This window comes from Microtus oregoni, unplaced genomic scaffold (genome assembly GCF_018167655.1).
Source record: "Microtus oregoni isolate MIOR12 unplaced genomic scaffold, Mior012 000019F_ref0000042, whole genome shotgun sequence".
Lineage (NCBI taxonomy): Eukaryota > Metazoa > Chordata > Mammalia > Rodentia > Cricetidae > Microtus > Microtus oregoni.
The window spans coordinates 16,451,302-16,478,136 of NW_024543078.1; the positions used below are offsets into that span (position 1 = coordinate 16,451,302).

The window sequence follows — 26,835 nt, forward strand, 5'->3', positions numbered from 1 at the left end:
TATAACCAGGGAACTTGCTTACAAGAACTTTATTTCATAATTTGATTTTTATTTAGAATTTATTCTTCTGCATGAAAAGACAAAGAGCCTAGCTTTACTGTTTGCAAGTTTTAGGTTTCTCATGTTTCTGCAACACTAGGTTGGCATCAAAATGTTTATGAATCATAATTTCTTCTCTTGAATCCTAGTGTGTGTGTATGTGTGTGTGTGTGTGAGAGAGAGAGAGAGAGAGAGAGAGAGATCAGTACCATGAATATTGGTGCATTGTTTACTTGAGCTATATACTGCGTTTCAGCATTAGGTGATATGCCTGTTTCCTTCTTGCCTCTGACCCTACTTTATGTATTTTCTTTTTATTATTTTTTCTCACTGTCACTCTAGTCATATTTTCTATGTTTATTTATATAGATAAATTAAAAAAATTGGTATTCTTACTGAAGTTTTGGTATGTTTTTAAGTTAATTTGGTTGAGACCTGACGTTATAAGACAGAAGTTTCTGCCTTTCCCAGTCTCACGCCATTCAGTCCCAAAGAAACACACAGAGGCTTATATTAATTATAAACTGTTTGGCCTATTAGCTCAGGCTTTATGGCTAACTAGCTCTTATAAACTTAAATTAATCCATAATTCCTTTCTATATTAGCCTCATGGCTTGGTACCTTTCATCAGTGAGGCATTTTCATCTTGCTTTCTCTGAGTCTGGCTGGTGATTGCATCTCTGCCCTTCTTCTTCGCAGAATTCTTCTGTCAGGTTGCCTCGCTTATACTTCCTGTCTGGCTACTATCCAATTAGTTTTATTAAACCACTGCGAGTGACATATCTTCACAGGTTACAAGAGCATTATCACACAGCACTTCCCCCTTTTCTCCTTTCAAAATAAGAGCTCTGAATCCAGTCTCCTTTGTTTAGCTTTTCTCCTGACCATTATCTATAACAACTTCTAATCAACACCCTAAACAAAGGCAAGCATTCATAATCCATTATTTTTTGGGAATGTGAGTGGTGTTTTCTAGGCAACTTCCTGATGATTGGGTGCACAGACTATTTTATGAGACCCAGGGAAAAATTAGGATTATGGTCAGTTCCCTAACTGGAATGTGTGACGTTTGATCATCTCAGCCAGCAGTCTTGAAGCTGTTCTTGATAGAACTCAGAAAAAACTGCATCAAAGGTGCATCAGAGGTGCTCTGAAATGTTGGATTGTCTGGGCCATCTTGCTTCTACTGGAGATTTTTCAGGGGGGATCTTCCTCAGTCAAACCTTATTTTACTTAACCCGGAATGAATCCACAACCTCTCATTTTCTGTGGAAACAAAAGCAAAACCTCATCTCCAGAGTAATGTATCTTTTGACTTAAATTTTGACTTCAAGGCATTTTCAAAATATATAGGCTGGATTAATCCAACGGCATTTATAATTAAATATCTTTTAGCAACTGTTGCTCCTTCCTCGGCCATCAAACAATTCAAAGACAACATAATAACATACAGTATCCCGATGCTCTATGCATTTTCCATCTTCACATAGTTTTTAAAAACTCTATTTCCTTTATTTTTATTTTTAATTTTTGTGGGTTTGTTGTTGTTGTTTTATTTTGTTTTGTTTTGAAACAGAGTTTCTCTGTGTTCTGTGGTTGTCCTGGATCTCACTTTGCAAACCAGCCTGGTCTAAAACTCACAGAAATCTGCCTGCCTCTGCCTCCCAAGTTCTGGGATTAAAGGCATGCACCACCATGTCCAGACCTCAAACCCACAGAGATTCACCTGCCTCTGTCTCCTGTCTGTTGTGACTGAATGTGCACACCACCACACTCAACTATATTTATTTTTTCTTAAAGAACTTTCTCCATCCTTTTTCTTTTCTCTCCCAAGCATATTTATATTTTAAAACACACTGTAATCTGTTTATAGCTCTTTTCCTCATCTGAATCTGTTTTTTATTGTATATCTTTATCTTTTTCTGACCACATGAGTCTAAAATTTGCTCAGAGATATGACTAGAATTAAAGCTGCAGCTTTAGTTTCCCTGCAACTGGATTGGCTCCACTCCTTAGCTTTTTGGGAATCTAGCTTCACAGCAGAGGAACTGGTAGAACCTCAGCTCTGTGGTTTCTAGGTCCATGCCACCACCAAGAAGCATGCTGCTGGCTACTCATGAACACCATTTAAGTGTTTGATGGCAGAGCCTCTTAAAAGAGCCACGAGGTTTTTGCAGCCAAAGCTGAGTCAGGAACTTTCTCTTAAAGGAGCCACGCCTTTGCTTGCGTCCAGCGAACAGAACCTATCTGAAAATATGCAACTTCCAAGAAGCTCCAATTGGCTCCTGTGGGTCTAGAAGCCTTTTTAAAAAAGCTTTCCTAGGCTTTATAAAAAAGGGGAGTGGATATGATATAGAAGTGAATACTTTACATTGGCATGGACTTTGGTTTAGTGATACAAATTTAAGGTCAGTTTTGTTGTATGTATACTTATATTCTTATATAAGGTATTATGTTTATACATTCTCATTTTAAAATGTAATATATAATTAAAAATTACAGATTAATGGATAGTCGTTTATAATAGTCAAACTTGTAGTCATGTTAGTTGGTTTTCTAGATATATAGAGATATATTTTAGTTAGCTAATCTTCAACACTTCAAAGACCTATAGAATATGGCATTTAAACTGTTCTAAGAAATTAGAATTTTCTTGACAGTGAGATTTGTCTGCTTCTGGCAGCATCAATTTCTTCAGAGAGGTTGATGGGCATTGAAGAAACTTTTTATGGAATTTGCCTTCAGTGTGACAAGGCTAGTCATTTGGGCAAGAAACTGCCCTTGTCTGGACTGGTTAGTGGTATGCTGTATAAACTGGACATGCAGGACCCACAGAAAAATGACTGCTGAACTTGCCTAAAGAAGGTGAGACTGTCCTTCAGGGTTTATGCTTCATGAAAGAGTCTGCCAGACATTCTCCAGGACACAGAAGAAAGTGACTGACAAACTACCAATATAGGTGAAACAGTCTTTCAAATTTCCTGCTTCATGGAAAAGTCTGCAGGATACTATGAGCTTGTAGGCTGAAGATGGGTGCCCCAATGTAACAGAAGAACTTAGGGTCACTTTCCAGGCCGTGAGGTGTCTCTTTCAATTGTAGAGTTTTAGAAGTTGCTTATGATGTATTTCCTGTTTACTTGGTAGAATTATATCTGCTTCACTGGTAATATTGTATTCAGTACAGGAAATATAATTTTTCTTTTATGTTTATTTAGTTAATAATACCTAAATTATTTTTTATGTATAGTGTTCTATCTGCATGTATGTCTGCATGCCAGAAGAGGGCACCAGATCTCATTATAGATAGTTGTGAGCCATCATGTGGCTGCTGGGAGTTGAACTCAGGACCTCTGGAAGAGCAGCCAGCAGCTGCTCTTAACCTCTAAGCCATCTCTCCAGTCTATAATACCTAAATTATAAGTTATTTTATAATAAGTTTTATTGGGAAAGTATACTTACAGAAGAGACATCTTCGAAAAGGACATTAAATAAGTTTTAGCCCATGTTCTGAACTTTGTTATGCCATGGGCCTTCTATCATATTCTTATAAAATAGGATTAAAAGTCCATGTTTTCTGGATGTTAACACTGTGGATTTCTTAAGCTGTTTTAATGATGTTTATGAAACCTTACTGATTGTAGAATACTGGACAGTGTTGCCTGGTTGGTCCTTAGAACCCAGACACATGCCTGCTGACCTAGTGTTTAAAAAGGAATATGCAAATTTTATTGTGTTTACTCACACTGGCCTTACTTGAAGTGATGCTGCATGGTGATTTTGAACAATATCCCATCCTGCTCTGTCTTCCAGTACCACAGCGGGGGTTAATAACTTGACTGGCATCAGTGAAGCTGTTCCATTTCTACCTTTTGTTGATCAGGGGTGTATTCTTTTTTTCATGGGCCTGGTATATTCGTTTGTGTGTGGAGGTGCCCCTGCTGATTTTGATGGATGCTGATCATGGTGGATTTCTTTAACATCAAGACTGTTTTACTCTCAAGAGCACACAGCTCTTATTTGTGTTGTGTTACTTTTCTTCCTAAGCTGGTAGGACTATGAGTAGGTCTGCTGTTCATTCTCTTTATTTCTCATAGCACCCCTGTCTGTTTTTCTTCCTTATAACTTTTCAAGAAATACTTGATTGACCCGCCAAGGCGCGAGGCAAGTGGTGATGCAGTATATGTTGCCTGATTTAGTACCAGGAGTATGAGGAACCTATGAAGCTTATGAGACTCCCTTGCCTGTTGTGTGACACGTGTTCTGTTCAGAGCTGTCTACTATGTCAGAGAAAATGATCCCCAGGGAGGTAGCATGCCAACACATGAGTGTAGGACATGACCGGAAATGTTATTTCTTAAGATATTAGTCACATTGCTTTCTTGCTATATATACTTCTAGATTTTCTGAAAGCTACTTTGGAATTCTTTTAGTCTGATTTGTCAAATGAAATCAAAATCAGCCCAAAACTTAGTTTACATTTAACTTTTATAGTGTGTTAACACTACTAGTTTTCTGAACTCTAGTTGATTTTCTGAAGTATTTTTAAGTCGTTTAAGTAATCACATGCATAGCCAGTTAACTAAGGTTCCTACTCTTTAATATTATTCTCACCATTGCATACTAAAATGCTTCTTTTGAAATCATATTAGAGCTGTATTAAAAGTATACATTTGAAGGTACAGAAATGGTTGAACTCTTAATATGGTCTGTTAACATCTTATTAATTTTGGAGAGTAGTGATGGGTAGGAAATATTGACAATAAAGACAAAATGATTTAAAATTAGAATGTCCATACTTAAGATTAATATTTTACAAAATATACTTCCCAATGTTATGACTCAGAGAAAGTGTTCAATATAAAATTTCATTATGATGAAGGTACATATTTTTAAACTTCATTGTGAAAAATTTAAAGCATACTGACAAATAGAGAACTTCATATACATGTTGATTTTAAAAGTAACATTTTAAAATTTTGCTTTATTTATTTTTGACAGTAGTATATTAAAAGTAAATTACAGGTACTGTGCCATTTTACACAGATATTTAAGAATAATTATATGGTTTTATTACAGAATAAAACACCTTCACCATATTATAATCACAGCATTGCTACTCTTAACAAAACTGATAATGATTCTTTGGTGTCAGATACAATTTTTGTTTTTGTTTTTGCTTTTTCTGAAGTTCATGGAACATGGAAATGTGATCATCTTATCGGAGTTGCGCTATAAGATTCTTTCCCTTTTTGTACAATTTCCCCTTCTGAGTATTGAGATGGTTATAGGGTTTCTTTTTGGTTCCCTTTCTCACTTAAAAGTCTTTGAAACTATCAGGCAGCTATTATTATTGTTTGGATATTGTTATGGTTTGAATATTATTATGGTTGGAACAGGCTTGTGTTTTGAGCAGCTGTCCCCTCATGGTGCTGCTAGAGTATCATTTAGGGTGGTACTCTAGGTGGGGGTAGGCAGGACAAAGTAGATCACACAGAGATATAAGGCTTGTCCATAAAGTTATATTCTTGGTTCTGTTCCTTATTTATTCTCACTTCTTGTTGGTTATGAAGTGAACAGCATACTCTACCTTGCTCTTTTACTGACACAATCATAGAAACGAATCCTCTGAAACTGTGAACCCAAATCTGTCTCTCTTTCTTCAAGTTTCTCAGTGAGCCATGTGGTCCCAATACTGATGAATGTGGCTAGCAGATTTACAAGTTTCATTTCAAAAACTACAGGTCTATAGCTAGACATCTGCAACATGGTATTGAGTTTCTAATCTTGTAAATGGCAAGCTAGGGATGTGTTTCATTTACAGACTTCTAGCAGGTGGCACAAGGCACGGGGCATATTGAACATTCAATAAATAACTGATAACTAAGCAATGAGAAATTGAATGTATTTTGTAGTGTTCAAGGAAAATGTGTATCTTTAGCCACATACAGCTAGTTTTAGTATAATGGAGTATATTACCTAAGTTTATTTCTAATTTTCTTAAATTTCTGTTGGGAGAGATCTAGCCACTGTACCCAAGACTTTCACTATTTCTCATAACATTTATGAGTGTTTTCTTTCTTTAAAAATTTTATTACATCCCCATTGTCTCAGTGTGTGGGTGCACCCCTCGTGGTCCTGAGTTCCTTGCTCGTGCTCTCTCTCCTTCTGCTCCTGATTTGGACCTTGAATTTTCAGTCCGGTGCTCCAATGTGGGTCTCTGTCTCCTTTCATCGCCTGATGAAGGTTAATATTCAGGAGGATGCCTATATGTTTTTCTTTGGGTTCACCTTCTTATTTAGCTTCTCTAGGATCATGAATTATAGGCTCAATGTCCTTTATTTATGGCTAGAAATCAAATATGAGTGAGTACATCCCATGTTCCTCTTTTTGGGTCTGGCTTACCTCACTCAGGATAGTGTTTTCTATTTCCATCCATTTGCATGCAAAATTCAAGAAGTCCTTGTTTTTTACTGCTGAGTAGTACTCTAATATGTATACATTCCATACTTTCTTCATCCATTCTTCCATTGAAGGGCAAGGCCAGCTGGCCTGGGTCTGAAAAAGCCTGGGAGAAAACCGGACTTGCTGAACATAGTGGACAATGAAGAGTACTGAGAACTCAAGAACAATGGCAAGGGGTTTTTGATCCTACTGCACATACTGGCTTTGTGGGAGCCTAGGTAGTTTGGATGCTCACCTTACTAGACCTGGATGGAGGTGGGTGGTCCTTGGACTTCCCACAGGGCAGGGAACCCTGATTGCTCTTCGGGCTGACAAGGGAGAGGGACTTGATTGGGGGAGGGGGAGGGAAATGGGAGGCGGTGGCGGGGAAGAGACAGAAATCTTTAATAAATAAATAAACGGAAAAAAAATAAAAAAAGTAGAAAAACCCCAGGCAGAAAGCCAGTGAGAATGTGAAAAAAAAGAAAAAAAATTATTACATTTATTTGTTCATTTATTTGGGGAGCATGTCTCACACATGCGTGTGTTTGTCAGAGGAAAACTTGGAGTCCTTTCTCCCTCCTTCTTCCATCATGTGGGTCTTGGGAATCAAATTCAGATCATTATGTTTAGTAGAAAGTATCGTGACTCACTGAACCATCTCACCGGCCCTGTGCATGTTTTTTGTTTTTTTTTGTTTTGTTTTGTTTCCCCAGAGATAACTCTGCCAGTATGTTTGTAAAGAGAAACAGTATGAACTGCTTTGGATTAAATGTCTCCCATCAAAAACTGATGATGTTCCATCCCTAATGCATGAGAGTGAGACCTCATTTGTAAACAGAGGTCAAAGTAATAGTACACCATTAGGGAGGGCCTATTCCAGTGTGATTTGTGTCCTAAAGAAAGGGAGACTATGGAGAAAGAAGGGCGTAGAGGGAAGATGATATGGAGAGACAGGGATACCTATGTAGAGGGAATGGACCCGTGAGCCACCAACACTGAGGAGATGCATATGAGATGGTTATCTTCCACAGCCCTCAGGAGTGTTCTCTAGAAACTAATGTTTTCATGATTTTCATGAGGACAATAAAAGGTCTCCTGCTTTAGCTGCTCTATAAATGTTCATACTTATGAAATGCGGCATGTGTTCTGGTTAGATAGCGTTTCCAAGTACTTACTCTGTACTGGATGCTGGTCTAAGACTACTGTGTTTAAATCACTTTGTCCTTACAGTATCACTTTGAAGGAAAGCTGTCCTTTTTTCTTGGGTGATAAAACAAAGTTCAAAGAAGCCAAGTAACTTGGCTAGGACAGCGGTGGGCCCACGAGGTGGGGCTGCTCCTGGACTGATGGAGTCTGACTCCAGGACTCATGCTCTCTGCTCTGCATCCTTGAGTCAGGCCCCTGAACTGAAAGCTGCAGCTCTGTGGTAGTGTAGCTCATCTCTACTCAGAGCTTCCCACTGCTTGAAGATGTCGCCCCCAGCAGGAAGGAGATCCTGTGCTTTTCCCATAGCCACAGCTGTCACTGTCCTATATTGAGACAGAACCTGGAGCTGAGTGGACAGAGGTGTCCATTACTGATTGGTTAGTTTGCTTTTGGCAAGTGTGGCTATTTTCTTTTCAAATATCCTCGTCCTACCACCCCCTCCCAGTTCATTTATAGCCTTCTGTGCAGCCATTCAGACTTCTTCCTGGCTCATGTGTGATGACAACTTCTGGTCCTCTTTTCTAGATCCTTCTGCATGTCCTACGGCGCCTCCCACTGTCTTTTCTCTTCCTTCTCTCTTTCCCCCTTTGCCCACTGCCTATGCTTCTCTTCTGTTCCTTCCAGAGCCGTTCAGCAACCTGTGTTCCAGCCTCTTAGAGCGGCCTTCAAAGTCTCCTGAAAACACTGCTTTCCCTGACCTGTCTGATGCGGCAAGCAGTGACCCTCCCCCTCCCGTTTCCTTCCTGTGTTGTTTCTTTGTTTCTGTTTCTAGGACTTTTTGATATATTCTGAGACCCACCTTAAATGTTGCTTCTTTTCCTGAGTCTGCGATGGATGCAGGCGCCTGTTATCAGAAACTTCACAGGCTGTTTCTTGTCACTCTAGCAGCTGTTTCCAGATCTACAGGTGCCACTGCCCTCTCCCCTCCTTCTGTGTCTGCGGGCGGAAAGAGTTCAGCTTCTGGTCTCAGCTTCTGGTCAGGTGGATGGACGTGCAGATCGCCAGCTGCTGGAACTTTGTTCTGCACAGAGCACTTAACCTCACTCATCCCATTTTCTAATTCTCCAAAATGGCCTTCAAATAACTTCCTTTTAGGGAAGTTTGATTTGATTCTTGCAAGCGCTAGCCCTTCTCACTTAGCAAGAACTCAATACATAAGCTTTTTTCTTTTCAGCTTATGATCACCAATAACTTATTTTGATCCCTAATTTATTTAAAGTAATTTGGTTCATTTTGTCTGTGTGCTTCCCGACCAAGTCAAGCAGCAGGCTATATATAAAGTAGTACATAAAGGAGTCCAGTTTGTCCTGCCTCCTCCCCTGGGACTGTCTAACTTTTAAATACAAAGAAAAGAGAAATGTTTTTTTCTTTGTTGTTAAACAGCAAATCTACGTGAACATAAGTGAACCCTAACAAATTGCCTTGTGGTGTAAGGGGTCTATAATGTCATGGAGGGATGTGCCGGAAAGTGTGTGTGTGACTTCAGATTTTGGTAGGAGTGAAGAAGAGCGTGGGGAGAAAGCTGTCTGTGAGGGGGACACTGCTGTGGGATGATCATAGTTTTACCCACCAAACTGGAAAATCAGAGTAGCCAAAGTGTGAGAACATCAGGTGGCAAAGGAGACCGGAAGTGAAATCTTAGCAGAATAGAGCTGGAGGACACAGGGTGTGGGAGCCTCTCTGGCCATGTGACAAAGAGTTTCGATATGGGCTTGCTCCATCTAGGTAGGAAAGTTGTGATTTTTTATGGTTATGCTAAAGGAGAATTTCATGTCATTCATAGTCAAGGCTATGATTTACTGAGTTTTAATCAAATCAGGCTGTCAGAAAGGCAGATACTGAGGGAGAATTAGGAGTTCAAGAAGTGAACCTGATGGAAGGATAAAAGGGGGTAGGGAAATAGGTGGAGCACTTTCTGCTTTCTTTGTGTCATGGCCCTTTGAGTCTGGAGACGGAGCCGCAGAGCTGAGCAGCTGCATATCTAGCTGTGGTGCTCCACAGTGAAGACTGCCCATCAGAGGAGATGCCAGCGGCTAGAAAAGGCAGTATGGTCTTCTCCATGATTAGTCGTGGGTGGAGACCGCCCAGAAAAAGTGTGGTTGGGTAGGGTTGCCAACTGCCTGAAGAGGGCCAGTGACCCAGTTGGGGCCTTTCAGCTTTCCGGAGGCTTTCAGCTTGCTGTGTTCCTTACAGGAGAAAGAGTGGTGGTTGTTGTTGTTGTTATTCATTTGTTCTATGGCTTGTCCCTCAGTGGGTACCACACCATCTTCCCCTCAGTGGGTACCACACCATCTTTTCCTCAGTGGCTACCACACCATCTTCCCCTCAGTGGCTACCACGCCATCTTCCCCTCAGTGGCTACCACACCATCTTCCCCTCAGTGGCTAGCCCACCATCTTTTCCTCAGTGACTAGCATACCATCTTCCCCTCAGTGGCTAGCCCACCATCTTCCCCTCAGTGGCTAGCATATCATCTTCCCTTCAGTGGCTAGCCCACCATCTTTTCCTCAGTGGCTACCATACTATCCTCCCCTCAGTGGCTAGCCCACCATCTTCCCCTCAGTGGCTAGCATACCATCTTCCCCTCAGTGGCTAGCATACCATCTTCCTCTCAGTGGCTAGCATGCCATTTTCCCCTCAGTGGCTAGCATACCATCTTCCCCTCAGTGGCTAGCATACCATCTTCCCCTCAGTGGCTAGCATACCATCTTCCCCTCAGTGGCTAGCCCACCATCTTCCCCTCAGTGGCTAGCCCACCATCTTCCCCTCAGTGGCTAGCATACCATCTTCCCCTCAGTGGCTAGCCCACCATCTTCCGCTCAGTGGCTAGCCCACCATCTTTTCCTCAGTGGCTACCATACTATCCTCCCCTCAGTGGCTAGCCCACCATCTTCCCTTCAGTGGCTAGCATACCATCTTCCCCTCAGTGGCTAGCCCACCATCTTCCCTTCAGTGGCTAGCCCACCATCTTCCCCTCAGTGGCTAGCATACCATCTTCCCCTCAGTGGCTAGCCCACCATCTTCCGCTCAGTGGCTAGCCCACCATCTTTTCCTCAGTGGCTACCATACTATCCTCCCCTCAGTGGCTAGCCCACCATCTTCCCTTCAGTGGCTAGCATACCATCTTCCCCTCAGTGGCTAGCCCACCATCTTCCCTTCAGTGGCTAGCCCACCATCTTCCCCTCAGTGGCTAGCCCACCATCTTCCCCTCAGTGGCTAGCCCACCATCTTCCCTTCAGTGGCTAGCCCACCATCTTCCCTTCAGTGGCTAGCCCACCATCTTCCCCTCAGTGGCTAGCCCACCATCTTCCCCTCAGTGGCTAGCATACCATCTTCCCTTCAGTGGCTAACCGACCATTTACCCATCTGTGACTGTTTAGTACTTTTAAAGCTATAGAAATATGTATATATTTTGAATGTCAGGCTATACTAATTGCTAAAATTCCAAACAGGGCTGAGTTTTAAAAGGTCCATATGAAGATAGATTTTGGGGATAGAGACTTACTCATTTTGCTGAGTCTTTTACTTTATGGTCAGCATCTTCTCATGATGATTTAGTTCCTTCCTGTGACTCTATTAAGACTCTAGTAGCATTTCTGATGGCTGTGCTGCTTGTGGCTGTGAGTATGCATGATTTAAATCACTTAGACTAAAATTTGGTTCATGTATCTTCTCCACTGAACTGTTAGCTTTTGTCTTTATATTAAGGGTGAATCCTACACCCTTCACATTCTGAACACATTCTTGTGACACAGAGCTCAGTGGTGGCCAAAATGGCTGGAGAGTCTTTCTGACTGTTATCTGCTCCGTTCCCTTTTCTTGTGTACCAGAGAAAGTGAAACTGTAAGTCCTTCCCTTTCCTCTTTGAGATTCAAACTTTCTCCAGTGTCTCTCTCATTCTGGAGCAGTTGGGTCAGTTTGCTGAGCACCCAAAAGTTATTTCTCTGTGAAGTTTGGAAGTCTCTGTGCAGGGTAATAGTTTAAGTGCTTATCAGCAAACAGAAGAGGCATAAGCATTTGGCCTGTGGCTCGTACTGTGGCTTCTTTCTGCCCAGTTTTCTCTATCGATGCCTTTCCTATTAGAGTAGTCCTGAATGTTCCTTGTCAGCCAAACATGACTGTGAAAGTGCCAATGTGTGCCAAGAGCTGCTCTAGGGTCCTGGCCCTCTTTCTATGACTTGGGAGGGCTTCAATGTCCATATAAATAAAATGGGCATCTTGACCTACCTATAGGACTTCTTGCTATCTTGGGCCAGTGACTGAGCATGGCATAGTGCATGGGGTTCACTCCTAAAAGAATTAGATCTTCTAATCTACATGGAAAGTAGAAAAAGACAAGATCTCCTGAGTAAATTGGGAGCATGGGGACCTTGGGAGAGAGTTGAAGGGGAGGGGAGAGGCAGGGAAGGGAGCAGAGAAAAATGTAGAGCTCAATAAAATTCAATAAAATTAAAAAAAAATAATTAGATCTTACTTGTTGAGCTAATGCTGTATATGAAAAGCTTCTTGATAGTTTTCTAAAAACAGCAAATTTCTCCAGTGTATTAAAATAAAGTTGTTTTCCGGATTATGAGGGCTGCATCTTTTGGGAAAATCTACTTTTCAAGTGAAGTATATTCAGTTCTTGAAAGAAACAAAGGCAAGAGTGCATGAGACCTAATGAAGGCAAGAACTGATTGCTCACCTGATCGGAAGTGCCCACCTACTAGAGATCGATTACTTAGCTGTGGGAGAGAGAGAAAAAGACTCGGAAACACGTGTTTCAGATTGTTGGGACACTCACAGAGGCGAGCCTGTACCTCCTTGTCTGAAGGTCAGAGAGTTTGAGCTTGTTTTTGTTCTTTCATTGGCAACAGGTGTGGCTACAAAACGAGCGGTCCTGGCCTAGGGTGGGGTAACTTATTGTGGACGTTAAGATGGCCCATAGAGGTGGATCCACTTCACCCAGAGAATTCAAGCATACTCCTCTGTTCCTTCTTTTAAAATAGGCAGTGACTGCCTACAGGATACTTAGTCTAGAGTGTGTTCACTTCATATTCCTGCCTGGAACATCAAATACTTTACTCAGGAAATAATGGCTTGCTGTCTCAAGTATTGAAGCAAGTAACTGTTCTGATTGTCCTTTATGTCATGTTAAAGCAGTGGTATGCCTTCTCCCCTACACCCATTTTGTACTGGGGTATAAGAGTATATGGAAAATAAACATGGGTGAATTCAACATTAGGTATCCTTGCTAAATTGCCCTGCCAGTAGAGACTTACCGTGTTCATACTTTAAGAACATGGCTTTCTTCTGCTCTGCCTTCTGTACTCAAGACAGTTAAGGTTTCAGAAGAGGGTTCCTTAAAAGGCAGAGATTAGTAACCTATGTGACAACAGATGAAAAAATGTCTGCGCCTATGATGAAGCATGGCTTAAGTTAGGAACTTGAGTGTCCTGGTTCCTAGAACATTTTTTTCCCACCATTTGGTTTAGTGAAACATTGATCTGAAGTCTGACATTTCTCTTTAGTTTCAAGTTTCTTTTTAAAACTTGCAATTTATTTATTATTTTGTGGTTTGTGTGTGTGCACACGCACACAGTGCATGTATGGAGGTCAGGAGGTCAGAGGACTTAGTTCTGTCCTTCCACCCTGTGAGTCCCAGATACTGAACTCAGGTATTTAGACTTGGAGGCAAGTGCCTTTACCCACTGAACCATCTCACTGGCTTGCAACTTACCAGTTTCTTAAGACTTAATTGTGAAAGTCATGTATTTAGAGGACAAAGCATTACTCACTGGCCTCTCTGTCTCTTCTCTTCCAGGTTTATCTTGCAGATTATGGACTGTCCTACAGATACTGTCCCAATGGGAACCACAAACAGTACCAAGAAAATCCCAGGAAGGGCCACAACGGAACAATAGAGTTCACAAGTTTGGATGCTCACAGAGGAGTAGGTAGGTCGTTCTTTTCTAGTTCATGCTGTTATCTCAGAAGGATGACTGGGTCAAGAGTGCTGAAGCTACGTGAGGTGACCGCTGCATGGTCAGGATGAAGGATGAGCACACTGGCGAGATTTCTGTGCAAAGTAGTGAATTCCTGTTATCTTAGTGAATATCTGACAGAAACCAGAAACCACTTGAGTAGACTGTGGCTCTCCAGAAGGGAGGAAAGCCTGCCAGTCATTAGGCTGAGAAGTCACAGGTCTGTGTGTGAGGCTGCTGGACGGTGCTGTGGGGGCATCAGGATCAGTGGCAGTCACGTGCTGTCCTGTTAGCGTTGTGTCCTTCTCGGAGCCTTAAAGGCATCTCTCCACAGCAGCAGCATCCTCTGAACCCCCAAAGTGTTAACTTGGGAAATCTCTCCCAGTCGCCTTTCATAGATCTTACTTATTTAAACTCACTTTGATGGTATTGGAAACACATTTGCAGGTAAATTACATACATAGCCCTTTTATTGGATATTGATTGTACTGCCTTGCATTCTAAGGCAGACTTAATTCAACAATTCCCTAATTAGTTAAAGTCATAACCTATGTCTTGTATTCATTTACCATTAATTAAACCTTAGCTGTTTATTACTCTGCAGTCCAAATCCAATAGCCGGCCCAGAAAGCCATGGAAAAGGAAGTAGGAGGTCAATATTGAAAATATATGGTGCCGAGTCCCACTGATGGCTGCTTTGCTCACAATCAATATGCTCAGTGCAACTGTACTTTCTTAGTTGCTCTGTCAGCAAGACAAAAAGTCAATTCTAATGTTATGCTAGTGAAAAAAATGGCGATTATTAAAAAACTTTGGCTTTCAAAATTATATTCTTTGCAAACTTTGTTTATAAAAGTGTTTTCAGACATGGTAAAGCAAACATAATTTTAAACAGCCGTGAAAGATGCAGCCTCACTGAGGGTCAGCTCGACTTTTGTGCTCATAGCGGCCTTCGGACTGTTAGCCTAAACTAATACTTTCTAACGAGTTTTACTTGGTGCACACGACTGTATATTATTGCCTTTTCTATTAAAAGGACCATTGGCCATGTAATGCAGAGGGTGTTGATCATTTTCCAGAGCAATTAAAACCCATAGTCTTTTAAGGAAGGCCGTCAAGAAGGTGGAGCCAATGTGTTGATGGTATACCACCTTCTTCCTAGGAAAACTGCCAGGGAACAGTTTATGAAGTGAAAACCAGTTTTTCTACTCTGGAGTGGAGGGAAAGAAATCAGAATATGTCTTTGTCAAGTCTGGTTTTCTTAGAAAAATAATGGTTAGTGTTGTGGAATTTTTCATCACTTATGTTTTTGATGTTGTTAACCCTTTAATGTAAAATGTGACATGACTTTGATTAAATTAGGAAATAGGAAAACAACATGCTGATTGACAGTGGTGCTTCTTAAAACTATTTATTTAGATTTATTTTATGTATATGAGTATTTGGCCTGCGTGTGTCTATGTGTACCAGATGCATGCCAAAAGGTCAGAAAGGGCATTGGATTCCCTGGAAATGGAGGTCTCCACAGCTGTGAACCACGTGTGGGTGCTAGGACCTGAATCTGTGTCCTCTGCAAGAACAGCAAGTGCTCTTACCCATTAAGTCATCTCTCCAGCCCGGATAGTGGTGCATTCTCATTTTAAATTTTGTCATTTTCAGTGAGCCGAGGAACGTTTGCCAGACTTACCTGTGATAAGAGAACAGAGTTTTCAGAGACACAAAAGAACTCCTGACCTGGTTACGCCCCACCCATATTCTTAAGCACTGTTATTAATGTTGTAATGCTGAGTCCCTCGAAGGCACTGTTTAACTGTAGAAGGATTAAAGCGTAATTGTCAGACACAGTATCTGGGCAAGTCTTCTTTAGTTAATTCTGCATAGTGTTTGTTGTGTTTTGTCTTCATGAAATATTTAATCCAATTTCTATTCAGTACTCAACTTCAACTTCTTCCTCCCAATTATAGTATGTGCTGATTGAGACTCTGGGTAGATTTCTCCACCTGGGTCTCGGGTAGAAGACTGGACTGAGCGTGATCATAGGCATGGGGCTACATCTGAAAGAATGTTCAGGAAAGAGCCAGGGAAACGATTTTGAGATTTGCAGGGAAGTCTTGTGGTCTTGTGCTTGAGTGTTCATTTAATCACAAATCGACCAGCTTTTCTATAAAATAGTGGATTCCTTTCATGCATTGTGCATATTATCATCTATATTAATACATGTATGTTTGCCCACATATACCTACCTATGCATGTGTACATATATACATATATTTACCAAAGACATATGTATTTGTTCCATGATAAAAAAAGGAAGATTGGATATTCTGTGTTTGAACAGTGTTTGTTCCTAACATTTTCGACTGAATTTTGCAAAATAAAGCTTTTCAGCTCAGAATTTTGTTAAAAATGAACTACTCATTTAACCATATTTAGAAACCAGAATAAAGGGCTCAAATTCTATATGTAAATGGAGAAAATCAGATACTTAGATATCTGTATGTTATCTATTAGCATAGTATCAGCTATCTTTTCCTATTCCAGTCCAGGGGAGAAAAGAATGCAAAAGAAAACAGCAAGAATCAAGAAGAGCTGTCCCTGTGAAACAGATCCTGTGCATGTCAAAGAGGTTCCTGCACGGCAGCTGTGCCTCTGCATAGTCAGGAGAGGGTTTGCCCCAGTGGGCTGCCTGCTGACCTTGAGATTCTCCTAGTCCTTGACTAGACCCTGAGAACACAGCTATGTTTTATAGGCACTTGTCTAGGTACCATTTAGTCCTCCTACCTCCATGTTTTCTAATTCATAGGCAGCTACAGGGAGTAGGTGAAAGGGAGGAAAAGAACAGTTTTTCTACTATATAGCTCACTAAACCAAAAGCTGTGCAGAGGGGCATACTGAGATGAGATGGAAGGACAAAAGGATTGACGGGAAGATGGAGATTCCTGGGAGTGGTGCAGAAGGGCATGACTTCTACACCCAGCAGTTGTTCTTCCAAACTCAGGACTCTGTAACTGTAGGGAACTCTCAGCACTGACTTGCTCCATCAGGGTAAAATAGCATAAGAGTGTAAGGCGTAGTTCTTCATTATTAATTTTTCCTCCATAAAACTAGCATGTACGAGCACTGACATACTTTGTTCTTGTTGCAAGATAATTAAAGAGAATTATATGTGTGTCAAATACACTGTTTTAAAATTTGTTGCATTCTTAGTAATGTTAAGAAGCAATATTTGGATCAATGAGTAATATGGATTTTTGTAGATTTTTCTGCTCACTGAGGCATGCAGTCAATACCTAATTTCTCTAGAGACAGACTGCATTGAACAGATAGAGCTTTCTTACACACTGCAGACCTGGGCACTGGGTATATAATACCTGTTCTAATCTGACATCACTGATGCCATACAGTATAACATCTAAATTGCATTTTACATTTTAAATGTCTATTTGCTTATGTAATATATCCAGTGTCAAAGAAAAAATATATTGCATACTTAATTTTTTTTTTTTGCCATGTGCTACAGCACATAGAGTTTAAATCTTAGGCTGCTTCTTCCATGGTTTCATTTCACTTCAGGACTCCAACTTAGAAAATATAAGGGACTCTGTCTCTGTCTCCTTTCATCGCCTGATGAAGGTTAATATTCCTGAGGATGCCTATGTGTTTGTCTTTGGATTCACCTTATTTAGCTTCTCTAGGAACATGAATTATAGGCTCAATGTCCTTTATTTATGGCTAGAAACCAAATATGAGTGAGTACATCCCATGTTCCTCTTTTTGGGTCTGGCTTACCTCACTCAGGATAGTGTTTTCTATTTCCATCCATTTGTATGCAAAATTCAAGAAGTCCTTGTTTTTTACTGCTGAGTAATACTCTAATATGTATATATTCCATACTTTCTTCATCCATTCTTCCGTTGAAGGGCATCTAGGTTGTTTCCAGGTTCTGGCTATTACAAACAATGCTGCCATGAACATAGTTGAGCATATACTTTTGTTGTATGATAGGGCCTCTCTTGGGTATATTCCCAAGAGTGGTATTGCTGGATCCAGGGGTAGGTTGATCCCGAATTTCCTGAGAAACCGAAACACTGCTTTCCAGAGTGGTTGCACAAGGAGACAGAGACAGAGACCCACACGGGAGCACCGGACAGAAATCTCAAGGTCCAAATCAGGAGCAGAAGGAGACGGAGCACGAGCAAGGAACTCAGGACCACGAGGGGTGCACCCACACACTAAGACAATGGGGATGTTCTATAGGGATCTCACCAAGGCCAGCTGGCCTAGGTCTGAAAAAGCATGGGATAAATCCGGACTAGCTGAACATAGCGGACAATGAGGAATACTGAGAATTCAAGAACAATTGCAGTGGGTTTTTGATCCTACTGCACGTACTGGCTTTGTGGGAGCCTAGGCAGCTTGAATGCTCACCTTACGAGACCTCGATAGAGGTGGGCAGTCCTTGGGCTTCCCACAGGTCAGGGAACCCTGATTGCTCTTCGAGCAGATGAGGGGGGGGGGACTTGATCGGGGGAGGGAAATGGGAAGCGGTTGTGGGGACGAGGCAGAAATCCTTAATAAATAAATAAATTTAAAAAATAAAAAAAAATAAAAAAAGAAAATATAAGGGAATGAAAGTGAGAGTGAGTTTTCATGCTGCTAAACTGGAGAGAGGGCGTGGGTGACACAACTTAATATTCTACAACAAAGTCAAAAGAACAAACACCTTTTTCTATTACAGGGTATGGAGCAATACTATTAAATACTGAATTAAATACCATTGTTTCCCAAGGAGTAAGAGAACTATACTGTTAATCTCTTCTTTTTAGGTAAAAATGGATGCTATATATAGCCTTTGGCTAACATGTAAAGACAGGGAAGGCATTGTGGCTATGTGACATATGCTCTTTGGTTTCATATTTTGATTCTTTGTTACATTTATTTTGGGTGGGTGGGATACTGTGGCACACATGTAAAAATCATTTCATTCTTCCCACTACCATGTGGATGCCAGGGGTCAAACTCCAGTCCTTAGACTTAGTGGCAAGCACCTTTATTCACTGAGCCATCTCATTCATATATCCCTTTACATTTATACATAAGTCATATTTCTTGGCTTTTAAATTGAACTGTTTGACAAGGACCTAAATGTAAAGTCTATTTGTTCAGTTGTCTAACTTTTCCTAATAGCTGTCACACGCACACACACATACTACATCAGGGATTAGTCTGTAAATGGTATTAAAAAGAGGAAAAGCAAAACCCAGATGCCTAGGTTTCTTGTTTATTTGAAACATGCTACTTTGCCTTCCACTCCTGCTACCCCTCCCTCTGAGATTGTAACAAGTCATAGTGTGTTAGTCAGACTTTGCTTTGTGGCAGATGCTTGAAATAATTCTGTAGACGACAGAGTTGTATTCACAGACCTAAACATTCCACTCTGTGGTCTTCGCCTTCTTCCATGCTGGATGCATATGATGCCACATATCATGGCAGTGGGGTGGTGGAGGTAGTGTGTTCACATGATGCAGACAGTGGGATCATGTGAAGTGTGAAACACTTCAGCATGACAAACAGTGAGCAGAAACGGGGGAGTTGAGAAAGGATGAGCAAACAGCACAGTCCCCAGGACCGAGCCCCCAGGGACTATTTCCTTCAGTATCCCAACTCCTCACTCCTTACCCACTTCCAGTATTGCCATGTATGATTAATTCATCAAAGGAGTCAAACTCTCAGATCCACCCCTCCTGTGCATCCCAGAAAATCCCCCAGTCCGCCGCTAAGCCTCACGCCACAATTCTGTGGCAGATTTGCCATACTCCAACCATAACAAGAGCCACCGTAATATTGCCTTGCTCTCTGTACATCTGAGTTGACAAAATATTCAAGAACACAGTCACCAGTTGGAAACCTAAGAATAAAATACACATTTTCCTGCCGTTAGTCACTGCCCCCTTTTGCAGTGAGCCTCTTGTTCAAACGTTTTTACTTTTTCATAATTTTCCACCACATATAGCAACATGTTAGGCATTTCCATCTTCCCTACTGGAAACAAGTGTATTCATGTTTGCTTTGTTTCCTACCAAACCCTGTGTCTTTTTCACCCTCCATAATGCAGAAGAAATGAAACTTAGTGGAAAGCATACCAGACTGCCAGATGCGTATGGAGTCAATTTAACTATTCTTCTTTCTTTACCTTTGTAAGTCGGCCCAGTTAATTACCCTGGTTTGTCTTTAGAGTGCAGACTAGACCTCTAGTGTGACCTATCTGTTGATGTTACACCAGTTTAGATGGACATTGCTACTTTATAAATGAAAGACCCTCGGGGAGGACCTTCCCTCAGGAGGAGACCCTTAGACCCAAAGAACAGTCTGAGACCACTGGCTGCAAACAGCAAGTGATTTCTTTATTGAGAGTACACAGGTATCTGAAGATTTGTGTGCCCTCAGGCTAGGCAGGGGGTCTTTTATATGGAAACGGATGGCAGAAGCAGCCACACAGAAGCAGATTCATGGTTACAGGGATCCCATTGGTCCTTTCAAATGCGGCAAGGGATTTACTTGAGGACAAACCCCCTGGGTCTTGGCTGGGGACACAAATGTCTGATAACAGCTGACTAGGCTCTATCTAGGGCATATACTCTTCATTCCCCTCCTAGGCCAGATATCTGACCGCAGATATCCTGTTTGGCAGCCTAGGAGTACTGACCTTACCCTGAACTTTACTTGTTTGTTTTAAAGCCTTGCAAAATGGCATTACAGCAGCTAAGGTGGGGTCTTTTCATAAATAAATATTATCAACAAAGGCCCTTCTATCATAACGGGATGAAGTGGAGGGAGCTTTCTGGGAAGGATGGTCGCAAGGACAGTTTTGCCAGTGATTCGGGAAAGATCGCAATCTGCTACTTATTTATTTGTTCAAATAACTTTTTGCTGTGCCTTTTTGTATTGTGTTCAAAACGTCTGTGTGTTTGGCTCCTTCAGTAACTAAGGGCAGTGAGAGAATGCCGACTGGGTGACTCAGCTGGCGCTGGAGGTGGACATTAGCCCCCGCGCATGTGCTTCCCTCGTTCTGAACAGTGTAGCTTCAGGATTGCTCCAACATGAAGCAGGTTATTTAACATCTTAAGCCTTTGTTTTCTTATGTGCCAATATGATTAGTAACAATGATGCTGTTGGAATGATTAAAAAGTAATAATAGAGTACTACACCGTGTGGTACTGTAGATGCTCTCTATTAATCATGTAAATTCTTTTATTTTAATTTTCAATTCTAGTGTTAGCTCTTTCTGGAATCTGTTTGTTTTCTGAAATAGAGGCTGAGTCCTTACCTGGGCCTATTTCTTTTATTATTGTTATACTGGCAACACTTTATCATTTTGAAATGTTGAGCAATTGTGAACAATACACACTCAGTGAAAAGAAAGATTTGTCTTGCTCCGTACTAGTAAGCACAATAAAATTAGATGCTAAATAGTATTTGGAAACTAATTTAAGAAAGTTTAGAGGAAATCTCCTGGTAACAAAAATTCCAACAGAAAGTAAAAGTCTGAATTGCTGTGTATTTGTATGAAGACTATTAAATAATGATTTATTGGCTATGAAATGCAAGTGAGAACCTTATGCAGTACGGTCAGTTATGCAAACATGTTTTCAAGAGAGAACAATCCACAGTCTTTTGTCTTTCCAAATGAATCCAGTGTATTGAAGACTGTGCATTGAAGTGCAGAGGTCAGCGTGGGAGAGTTGGGACTGGGACTCACTCCTGCTGTACAAATTCCTATCCTGGCTCTCTTTTCATTTCTTGGTTCAGTTAGCATTTTCTAATGAATTTGGAACAGTCAGCTTCAAGGTTAAAAATATTTTCAGACATCTTCTTTTCTGTGAATAAGTGTGTTGTTGGCAGGCATGTATGTGCACCATGAGCATGCCTGATACCTGTGGCTGCCAGAAGGTGGCATTAGACCATCTGGAACTGGAGTTACAGATGTTTGTGAGCATCCAAAGAGATACTGGGAACCAAGGATGAGTCCTCTGCCACAGTAGCAAGTGGTCGTATCTTCTCAACTATTGTTTTTGAATTAACAATTATTATAATTATTCTCTCTGTATGGTAGGACATGATACTTGTTGTAGGTTGGAAGAGTTTAATTTTTCTAAAACAAGTCAAGTGTTTCGTCTCTCCGAGGTCAATTTTCAGTAAGCGATACAAACTCAGAAACATTTTTTATACTTTTGTCATACTTCTTAGGCTAGGAAAACATAGTTGTTCTTTTTAACATTACAAGTATTTCTTTAGGATTTAGCAAGAAGAGCACAATATGTTTCTTATCCACACCTACTAACATAGTGCATATAGGGAAAGATTGAAAATTTGATGTTTAATTAGATAATAGTGAACTCAACTCTCAAAGGACTATTTTACATAAAGACCAGTTTATGAAATATTGGTTTCAGAAATCTAAACGGCTTGCCAGTATTTGCAGCTGGAGGGTGGTTGGAGTCACTGGGAAGGTTCATTCCACATTAATTCATATTAGTTTTTCCCTCTCCTTTTGTGTATATCCAGTATCCCCAAACAAGTGTCAGAATAATTTTTAATATTAAAAAATGTGAATTTTCTAACTGATGGTAATTGGGAATTTTTGTAACGGAAGAGACTCGTGTACACGTCTGTACACATGGAGCTATTCTATTACTAATGGGAGATTTATCACCAAGGAAATAACTGCAGAGCAGCATGATAGAGACTGTGTTTTTATTTCAATACTAGAGCCAAGTCCTGCATTCGACCACTGTTGAAGCCTGTGCAGAAAATAAACAGCACCCATGGGCCTGGCCTTGTACTGGATTCAAGGGACTGTAATAACCCAGTACTAAAGTAGCAGTTGAGATGGACTAGTGTAGGAGTAATTGTGCACTCTGCTTTCCTAGGAACTTATATATGGTGACCCAGAGTAGCTACAATGTGCTGGCAGCATTATAATTTACGTATGGTGACCCAGAGTAACCGCAGTGAGTGAGGTAGCACCATTCTTCTCAGTGGATGGAGGCATAAATTAAAGACCTAGTTCATTCACTCAGTGACTTTTCAGAATTTATTTAGTGAAGGGCAATGAAATAGGATACCTGTTTAGAACAACTTTAACAGCCACAGATTGCTCAGGATATTATATATCCCTGCACAGATGAACATTCAAGTAGTGGAATAAATATAAATACCAGCCTATTGTTTTTATAATTTGGAATGCTTATAAAATGACTTTATTTTACGGGTATTCTCTGACTGTGCAGTCATTAGTTCAGTGACTTATTAGCAAGTGTCAGTTATATTTCACAGTTCTGAGGTCTCGTTGTCTTTTGATATAAGGTAGTTGAGGAAAGTATGTCAAAATGAGATGAAATTAGTCCACGGCACTGAGAGTTTATCTCTATTTGGCTTCAGAGCTTCCTTCCCCACCGTAGCCTCTACAGCACATCCCCTCCACGCTTGCCTCACCTTTGGCTTTTCTCTTCAGACCCAAGTCTGTCTTTTCGAGGGAGTCCCTTCTCTCCGGAGATGGTGTGGGTGGCACTGTGGAGCTGTGTGCCCACAGTTGCTGTGCTTCCAAGTAACTGAAGGTCTTCCTGAGCCTGGTTTTAAAGACTGCACACTAGATGGCAGTTTTGTCATATTCTTCTGACTTCAAGTGCGACCACTAGTGTGACAGAATAGGAAAGGCCTTCAGTGTTTAGTCTACTCTCCCAGGGTCTCTGCATGACCGAGGCAGACCCCATGGACTTCCTGGAACATGTGTTAGCAATTTAGCTGCAGACATTTATTTCTTTGTTTTACTGTTGGGCTCTTTGAGAAAGTGTTAGTGCTGGGTTATGGGTTGTCTGGATCATGTCAGAGGCCAAGGGATCAAGTTCATGTGACAGACTAGACTAAGGAAAGATGAAGTTGGAGGAGGTGAGGAAACTGACCCTGACTTCAGCAGCAAGTCCTGCCTGTCTGTGGACTGAGGCCAAAGGCCCAGACGGTTAACTTCACTCCAGCTGAGTAAACACGACACTTCGCCATTTGGCTTTTTCATATTTCGTCAATGGGAGCTCAAAGATTTCTCTATTTCTCACGAGCTTTCTTATCCTCCCCTTTCTGCAGCCCCTTCCAGAAGAAGCGACGTTGAGATCCTCGGTTACTGTATGCTGCACTGGCTATGTGGGAAGCTGCCTTGGGACAAAATACTGGATGACCCTGTGGCAGTCCAGACTGCAAAAACCAAGTAGGGGTTCTCAAATATGCGATCTCTTCATGGAGGGGAGTGGACATGCCAGACAAAATTATCCCTCGGCCACCATGACAACACAAATATCATTAGTTTGAAAACTAATGTTTAAAAAACAAAACCAGGAACAGACAGAAGAGAATCTATTAAGGCCACACTATTATAAAATAGAGATAATTTTACAGTGCCAATATGAGCTAAAATATCTCTTTCTGGACTTGCTGTTTTCCAGCATTTAGATCCTAGGTTTTGGTGTTTCTAAAACGGACTTTTTTCAAATCAATGTGGTACCTGAGTCTGGAAGGGGGCTCTTCGTGGTGTGGTTGAGATCAGCTGTACAGAACAACAGGGTGAGGCAGGAGAGCAGGGCTTGCAGTCCTGAGGTGAGGACAGCATACCTCATGTTCCTTCCCCAGAAGGTAGAAAGAAAGAAAACATTTACATGAGCCATTTATGTGAAATACTCTTGTAGCCCTCATAAACCATTCTAACAATTCTACCTTCAAAGTTTTTACCTCGACTCTGTTAGCATAAAGAGGTCCGTTTCAAAACAGTGTGTTTCACAATTCTCTCGCTGGGCAGCTAGGTCCCAGGCACTGAACTTTCCCTCACACACAAAGATAGGCTGAGATCGTTATCCATGGAAAGGCTGCTGTTGTACCAAAGGAGTAGAGTTTTAGGAAAACAAGCAATGAAAATGGACAGAGAGATGTAGCTCAGCCGTATAAATCAATCTTCAAATTCAAAAATTGTTTAGACTGTGTCTCACTCTGTAGACCAAATGGTCTCAACCTCATGATCTTATTGCCTCAGCCACCCAAGTGCTGGGATTGCGGTGTGGCCCACCACAGTTCGCCTGACTGTGGGATCAGTACTCAAGATATAAAGTTTAGACTACAGGTTGGAAATGACAGATGTTTGCAAACTGACATGTGCAATAGTTGCACCTGTAATCTTGACCACCCTAGTCCCTGACACAGTTGTGCAAGTCACAGCTGGGCGTCCTGAATGAGTTTGTCCATTTCAGTCTTAGTAACTAACACTTCTGGCCGGGTTACCTCACAGACATCGACACTCGTCAGCAGTTCTCGTATACAGTGTGGTAGCTCAGTTTATCTAACTTAAGTAGTGTGTTTCAGTTCAAGGCCAGCATTTTAATTCTAATGATCATTGATTGCAGGCTTTGTTTTAATAAGACTTGTGAATAGCTTGTTTTAGTCTTGTATCAACATGTATACATAAATGCCTCTGTCTTAATAACTAGTGAGAATGTCTACATATGTACTCATGTATAATAAAAGGATACTGTGTAAATATAGTTTTAATAAGTTAAACATTGCCTTTACTTTACATAATATTATCTTCATTTTTATTTGATTAACAATATAAATCCAAACATTAGTAGAGCTAATATATTATGTGTCAAAATTTAAAAGTTCTCAGATTTCTTACATAATAAACAGTCCTTTATTTGCCTGTGAAGGTGTAACATGAGGTAGGATGGTAAATTTGGCCACAGTACAATGTTCCTTCGTTTTTGCTGTCATGGGTCGCTTGAGATCACGGCACATACCACACTTTTTCCCTTGAGTTTCTTTGTGAACCGTTCACTCATATCTATAATTTTAGTTGAGACTTTATATATTTTTGCTACATCAACTTAAAAGAGTCATATTTATTTTGTCAAAAATCCTGGAAAGCATTACCAGTTATTTATTGTTTTGATTTGGTGTGTTGTATTAATACTTTTTGTTAACTCATTCAATCATTGGTTAGTATGAACTCTTCCCAGGGGAGAACCATTGCACACAGATAACCAAAAACTCTTTCTCTGCAGTGGTAAATGCATGAGGAAAATGTGATTTTGTTTTCAGGAGGGGGAAAGGACCAAAAAAGTGTTTTGCCCAAAGATCACCAGTGAAACCAGGGAAGTTGAACATACCAGGGCCTCTCTTCAATGGAGGAGATAAAATGCCTGTTTTCCCATCCTGAAATCTAGGAGTGGATATTGTTAACAACCTGGTGACCTTTGCTATCAGTGGAGACAGACCTCACCCAAATCCCCCAGAATGTCTATCCCAGACTCTCCCTCCCTAAACCTTTATCTTTAGCTCCCAGTTAATAGAACCCATCCTTAGGGGTTTATGTAGTTTATGGCCTCTATGCTAGATTCTAGGCCTCTTAGCTATAGAATCCACCTTCATGGTCACAAATTCTATGTAGCCAACTAAGCTTTATTGTGTACCCGGAATTGAAACGATTGTTGCCTGGAAACCTTTCCCCCATACTCTATTGTGTTTAAATGTGCTGACAATAAACCTTGTGGCATCAGACTCCCAGACGTTTTGATCCATGTTGACGAAGTCAGTTTGAGCTGAGTTTTGACTCTCACCTCTTCTTGATAGTTTTGATCCGTGTTGACGAAGTCAGTTTGAGCTGAGTTTTGACCCTCACCTCTTCTTGATAGTTTTGATCCGTGTTGACGAAGTCAGTTTGAGCTGAGTTTTGATTCTCACCTCTTCTTGATAGTTTCGCTGCACTGTGCCATCTGCAGAGACCCACACACCTCTCCAGTGACAAATCTATGAGGACAAAATGACTTCATCATCCACAAACAATTTTATATGTATTTGTTTTTTGCTGTTTTTAAGGCAAGCATTCCTACCTCTGCAGTCGTCAGTAATATACAACCTGAGATAAATCATCCTTGTTTCTCGTTGCTTGACCGCTAGGTGGTTGCAACTGTGAAACTGACCAGTTAGAACTAAGCACCCCCACCCTTTGCTAATCCCCCCTATCCATTACAGCTGGATAAAAAGGGGCACAGTTGTGGGTCCTGTCAACGCAGGACCATAGTTTTGTGCTCTGACTGAAACAGTGAGCCTGGCCTGAAGACACTTACCATGTGCTTTCCCTGTT

The 26,835-nt window shown here is 41.0% G+C and overlaps 1 protein-coding gene across 1 annotated transcript in view; it reads left to right on the plus strand.

Moving 5' to 3' along the window:
- Nucleotides 1-26,835, plus strand: part of Vrk2 (VRK serine/threonine kinase 2) — a 104,542-nt gene that overhangs the window by 58,945 nt on the left and 18,762 nt on the right. Inside the window, exons 8-9 of the mRNA XM_041669651.1 lie at nt 13,493-13,625; nt 23,793-23,913. Of these exons, the coding sequence (XP_041525585.1) occupies nt 13,493-13,625; nt 23,793-23,913 (254 nt within the window). The remainder of the gene's footprint in view (nt 1-13,492; nt 13,626-23,792; nt 23,914-26,835) is intronic.